General features: G+C 38.3%; 1 protein-coding gene across 1 annotated transcript in view; it reads right to left on the bottom strand.

Moving 5' to 3' along the window:
* Positions 1-6,403, bottom strand: part of Kcnh8 (potassium voltage-gated channel subfamily H member 8) — a 484,346-nt gene that overhangs the window by 173,132 nt on the left and 304,811 nt on the right. Inside the window, exons 6-7 of the mRNA XM_005368749.3 lie at positions 4,687-4,844; positions 185-392 (exon numbers count right to left, since the gene is read on the bottom strand). Of these exons, the coding sequence (XP_005368806.1) occupies positions 185-392; positions 4,687-4,844 (366 nt within the window). The remainder of the gene's footprint in view (positions 1-184; positions 393-4,686; positions 4,845-6,403) is intronic.

Below are 6,403 nucleotides of genomic sequence, written 5' to 3'. Positions count from 1 at the left end.
AGAGTGGAGGAATACTGAAAATGCACAGAAAGTACATTATATACACGGATGAGAATTCAGTGTAACAAAAATTTAATAAATAAATGACTAGACCAAATATATTCACAAACACCTTTCACCTCCCTCATACTCTACACAACATCCCCTTTCAACTAAAAGCGGAAAATTTTACAGAAGCCCTTACCGACTTCCCACTTGAGAAGGCTGTTGTCCTCCCTCTCCATTTTTCCAATGACGTACCAGATACATGCCATCCAGTGTGCAAGGAGAGCAAACATGGACATGAGCAGGGTGAGGACAATTGTGCTGTGTTGAGAATAACGGTCAAGTTTCTGCAGAAGGCGTAAAAGACGCAGCAGCCGGACAGTCTTCAGAAGATGCACAAGGGACACCTGTGGTGAAGACAGAGAAGCATGGCTTGGCACAGCGGCTGCACTCATAGCATAGTATCTTAAGGAACCCACACCAAAGGTGGAAATTTTCTGAAATGAAGAATGATGGCGATTTCACCACTGAGGTCATACTGATGAGTGTTTTGACCTCAGATACTGTATCAAGAGCTGAAAGGATGAGGCAAGGTAGGTTAAAGGTTAATTGTTCCCACAAACACTTCATTCATAACAATTGATTTGATTTTCCACCTGATTGTGTATGATTGTGTATATAATGCTGTGCAACTAAAACACCCTGAGTGTAAGATGTCTCCATCACTTTGAACACGTTTTCTGTCAATTCCGCTTTCCCTATACAGAGAAATAGATTTGTGTTGTGAGTAATCCATACATATTGAATAAAATCTTAGAAAGTCATTATAAAGGTAATTTTAATTTAATAATTGTTTGGTATTCATTTCCTGAGGCTTTAATGGTTCAATTAAAACCCATCCTGACCTGCAAAGACTCATTTCTTTAAGTCAACTGACCCCAAAACTTAGTAAGTACTTCACACTCAAGTCCCAGTGGCACCTTCTGTGTCACTTGCTGAACTTCCCGACTTCTGCCACTATCAATAAACAGAGAAGACATTCAGTGAGGCACTCAGACCTGGAGCTTCTCTCCAGAGTCTTCAGAAGCCAAAATCAAGTGGAATGGAAAATTTTGGTGCCTCTCCTATGCCCTGTCTTTCCCTATATTCAGACTTCTGACTCAAGGGCTACTTCCCCAAATTTAGGCATAAATTGAATCCCACCATTGGTAAACCCAGGCATGGTCAGAATAAGTATTAATAAGAGGCACACCCACTACTTGCTCTATAACCAACTTCCTGGAACTTCAGAGAGCATTCTAAAGCAGAAAGCATAGACTATCAACTCACTAGGAACAGCTGGATAGACTCCTTGGCCAGGACTACAACAGAGGAGGAGTGACTGTAGCTTGTGGTTACAGTTAGTCTGGTTACAGTTAGTCTGGCTACAGTTAGCTTGCTCTTTATAGAATATAATCACAGACAAGGTCAGCATCTTCAGAGGGATTGCCTAGAAACCAACTGGTCAGTTGATTTCAATTCTTTCCTCAATTACCCATCTTCCCTTATCTCTATGAAAAATAGTGCTTTTGCCACTGTTTGAAAGGCTTGAAATAATTGATGTAAGAATGAATGGACACATAAAGAATGGACAGATCTTTAAGATGTAAGATATTTAAATCTCAACATAGGAACAGATATTCAACAAAATTGTGGTCAATCCTAATCTTGTGAATTACACACTTAAATATAATACAATCTTTTCTTTAACCTTTTTTTCCCCTTCTCCTTCTTCCTTCCCTTCCCTCCCCTCTTCTTCCCTTTCTCTCTTTTCTCTCCTCTTTTCTTCTGCCTGTCCGCATGCATACAGATGCCCCTCCTGTGGGAAAGTCACAGCATAACCCTTAGGAGTGGGTTCTCTCTTTCCACTATGTGGGTTCCTGAGATGGAGCTCAGGTTGCCAGGCTCAGCAGCAAGCACCTTTACCTGCTGAGCACCTGGGAACCTGATGGATATTGTGCTCTTTATGTTTCCTCAGTACTCTCTATGGTCGAGTTTACTGGCTCTCTCCCTCAGAACCAAGATTTCATCTGCCATTTATCAAGCTGCTGTGGAACACACATCACACGTTAGGATTTAACAATCTCTACAGTTTGATTCAGAGAGCTTTTGTGAATGGAGTTTGTTGGACAGGTGACAGTTTTAAGTGAAATGAGCCTGTGCCGACTCCCAGTGGAGGACACCAACTGAGCATGGGATGGGTGCACATGGCTCATTTTCTCTGGCCTCAGGGGGTGGTTTGGGAAAGAATATGGAACTTCCCTATGTGCCATTTCACAAGTAGGGCATGTCAACTCTGGTGATATGGGACAGTCCAAACAAACAAAAATATTACTAACGTATTCTCAGCAGAGTCAATGGCTTTTTTCTTTGAATGACAACTCAGGTTTTTGGTGAATGGGGGAGGTCATAATTCTTACTCCCTTTGGGATGGCTACCCTGGATTATCACGAATGAGAATTGTACACTAGTTGTGGGCAGGCGTATCTGTTCAAACTGGTAGCAGTTTCCACTTTTACCAACTGGACATGTCCATTGTCCTGGCTGCTAGCTGGGGAAACAGAAGTATGTGTGACAGAGGGGTGGGAATAAAAGATCTTTCCTGATGTTTTGAAATTAGGCAGAGCATTAGATAGACATATTTTATTAACTTGATCAAGAACTGTAGGAAGTTTTGATATTCCATGATGGTAAGTGATCTATCCCATTTCCTTTCACTTGATTTGTCATTCCTATTTTTGTCTTTCACGGAACCTTTTAGTGAGATGCATGGAATATTTCAATGGGTGAATATATGAGTGGATTAAAAGCATTTTCCAAGGGCAGTTAGGACTAGGAGAGTCAAGGTCTTCAGAGAACTTTCTGATTTCCGAACTGCATTTTGAGTTTCTTCTATTGAAATGTATGTACTGGACACATTTAAAATCTGGTAGAAGCAGGCTTGTTTTAGTTTTCATGTCTAAGAACATTTCTTATAAGTTGTCCTCATCATATGGTTTGTTGGAAAGGAACAGAATATCTTGAACAAGTTTTTCTGTTAAACTAGAATATTTTGTACTTATTAACTTAATTAAGGGTAGCGGGTTTGTGCTGCCTTTTAGGTGAGCAGGCCTGTGCAAAGGAGTAGCAGTGTCTCTGGTAGAAAGTCCCTTCTCCTTCTTGTTTCTCTTTCTGATTTCCAGCATTCACAAAGCATTGATCCAGGATTCCAAGACACTGAGCAAAAGGGGGAGGAGATCAGTGACCTTGTCACCAAATACAAGAATCTCACCTGTTAAGTTAGACAGCAATGATGTTAATTGTGTAGAAACATACACTGAATATCTCTTGTATATATTTATTATCTATATTACATTTGCATATCTAAATTATCTTATTTAAGTAACCAAAAAAAGACCATAAAAATTCTATTCATACTTAGTAGCAAAGCAGAAAATTAATTTAAAAATAAACTGTGTTAAGCAGAATTTATTTGACCTTTTGGCCAGCGAATTCAGAATGTTTTAATAAACATTTTTTTTAGATTAATTGCAGTTTTGCAAAATCCTTGTTTTAACTCATTGCATTTCATTGTGGTACTTATCTAGATAAATTCAATCTCAAAAAGAAAGAAATCTCAAATTCAACAGGTAAATATTCAGTGTCATGTGGATTGATACTATGTGCTAACTTTTCTTTCTTGGTAGCTTTTTTTCCTAATGATGTCACTCTCAAACTTCCAACTCAAAAAAGAAAAAAAAGACAAAAAACTCTCATGGCACAGGCAATGAGTAAATATGCAAATATGTCAACCTTCACTAAGCAATAGGGATAGAAGTTGTATGTTCATCTTAAAACCAATGACATCTGCGTTTGAAATCCTGATCACTTTGCTACTCTTGGAAACCAAAAGGATATGATTTATATGAAGGTGTATCAACTGGTAAGGGAATTTATTTAATTTGAACTCATGTTCTTAGTACTTTTTTTACAGGTTAAAGTTGGTGACCACAGCCAAACCATGTGCAAAATCAAAATTGGTCTTCCTAAATATCTCTCTGGTTATAAATAAGACATTTTTTTAAAATGTCCCTTACTGAATGTAAAAATAGTTATTACTACAAATGGAAGTCATTCTTTCTCGTGAGGAGATGTGGTGAAAAGCAGGAAGGAGAGGGAGTGTAGGTGTTAGTCAAATGAAGAATCTGAAGTTTATGAGACTGTGTCATTTAAGCGGGTGAATTCCTTTACTCCAAGACTAACATTCTTTTTTGTCTGATCAGCCTTCAGTTAGCTGTGTTAAGGAATAATGAAATAACAGAGACAGAGTTAAAGAAATGTTTGCAATTCTCCACCAAATTCTCCAGCTGATTTCCTTTAGAAATCTAAAGTGATGCTTTGGTACCAAAGGATTATTTAGTGAGTCGAAATTTATGACAAATACAGGCTTTCTTTCTTTCTTTCTGCATGTGCTTTATCTGGTTCTGAGCACTGAAGGATGGGATCAGAAGAGCTTCATCTCTTCAAGTGCAGAATCTGGCCTGTGTGCCACCGACTATCTCAGAATCCTTACTACAGAGGGCACAGACCCCAGTGAGCACCAACTGCCAACAACATTTAACACCAAACATATGCAAATCAACCGTAGCACATAAAGGCCACACAGAAGATGTTTCTACTCACCACGGTGACATTGAAAGCATACAGGAGGTCAAATGGCAGGGCAGCAATCAAATCAATGATGAACCAGGTCGTGACATAGTGGATACAAATTGATCTCGCTTCAAAGATAACTTGGCCAGACTTGCTGACGTAAGTTGTTCGGAAATTTAGAATAATATCTGCTTGGGAAAAACAATAATTAAGAAAAATGGGAAAAGGGAGAAGAAAGAGAAAAAGTAAAAATTAATGAAAAAGAAAATAAAGGAAAAGAGGAATCTGGGAAGATAAGCAGTTAGGGAAGAAGGGGGGAAAATGCATATAAAATTATACAAAAACAAGCAAAAAGTAAGTTTAAGCTTTTTCAGATTAGTTTCCTCATGGATTCAATATAAATTAATGAGAAAATGTTGAAGAAGGGCAAAGGACACTTGGAACACTATGTTTAAATGACGAACGATTACAGGCATCAGAACAGTTGTGACATTACCAAGTGCCCAACGTGCAATATTCTAGAGCTTGTCTGGAGATTGTTCCAGTCCCATGGTAGAGGTAGAAACAACAGCTGTCATGTGCAAAACTACTTTATTGCATGCACAAAACTTATCAGATCACTGTTTGGACATGAAATTCATCCTTGACTTGAAGTCACATCTCTTACCAAGTACAGTAGTTATAAATTTGGATCTATAGCTTAATCTTTCCTTTTCTGTTCTTCTATTTTAGGAACAATTTTTAAACTTTCCCTATGTGATTCTTTTGCTGTGTGTTTATTGAGTCTTTTACTACACATGATACCCTCGCATGTGCTAGTCAAAGGGCAAGCTCACAAACAAACATGTTTTCTGCAGTTTGAAGTCTCTGTGTAAAAATGAGTATTTCTCAGGCTGACATATTATTTTCTGGGTTAAGTAAAATTAAGATGTGTGTTTTCTTTAAGACCATGTACATGCAAGTTCCAGGAAATTGTAGAACGGTTACACACAGAAAAGGATGGCACATGTGGCAGCTGATGCTAACAGAGGGACATTACTTCATGAGTTTTATTCTGGGGATACTGGTTCAACTCCCCACAAATCAAATCAAGATTTGGGGGGGGGAGGAAGTATCTCAGTCATTGAAACTAGGAATTGAAGTAATTATAGAACAACAAACACTCTGAATTACAGAATGGGTCAGCATTATCAGATGAATTGGCACACTTGGTGGTTAATTTGAACTATTAAAAAAGTAACAGTATTCTTTGAGGTGAAGGATGTGCTGACACCATCATTACAATACTGCCTGCTAAAATCTACTCATTGGTAAATCCCAGTAAAACAACAACAGCACAAAGAAAAAGACGATGTGAAGTTTTGTTAGAAGATTGGATGGGGAGATAGAGGAGGCTATGGTCATATTTCACTGCAAATATTTAAAACTGTTAAAAATAAAAACAAAATTTAAAACTCATGATTTTGCTCATTATTAACTTGAGTTTTGTTTTGATTTTCATTTTGTGCTCACTTTTCTGTAATAGACTAAGCATCCATGGCCCTAGGTTCCCCCCTGCACTCAGATATTTGACAGAGAATCTGTGTGCATAGTAATATGGGTCCAGTGTTAGGCTACACTTTAAGCAGAAAGGGGGCTGTACTGAGGGGCTGAGGCAGGCAAGGCCACTGAAGAGATGTTTCTTCAGATGATGACAGGGGATGAAAAGATAATAAATAGTGTAGTAGGGAGCTACGGGTTGCATTCC

The sequence above is a fragment of the Microtus ochrogaster genome, unplaced genomic scaffold (assembly GCF_000317375.1).
Source record: "Microtus ochrogaster isolate Prairie Vole_2 unplaced genomic scaffold, MicOch1.0 UNK40, whole genome shotgun sequence".
Lineage (NCBI taxonomy): Eukaryota > Metazoa > Chordata > Mammalia > Rodentia > Cricetidae > Microtus > Microtus ochrogaster.
This window is presented reverse-complemented; position numbering and strand designations above follow the sequence as displayed.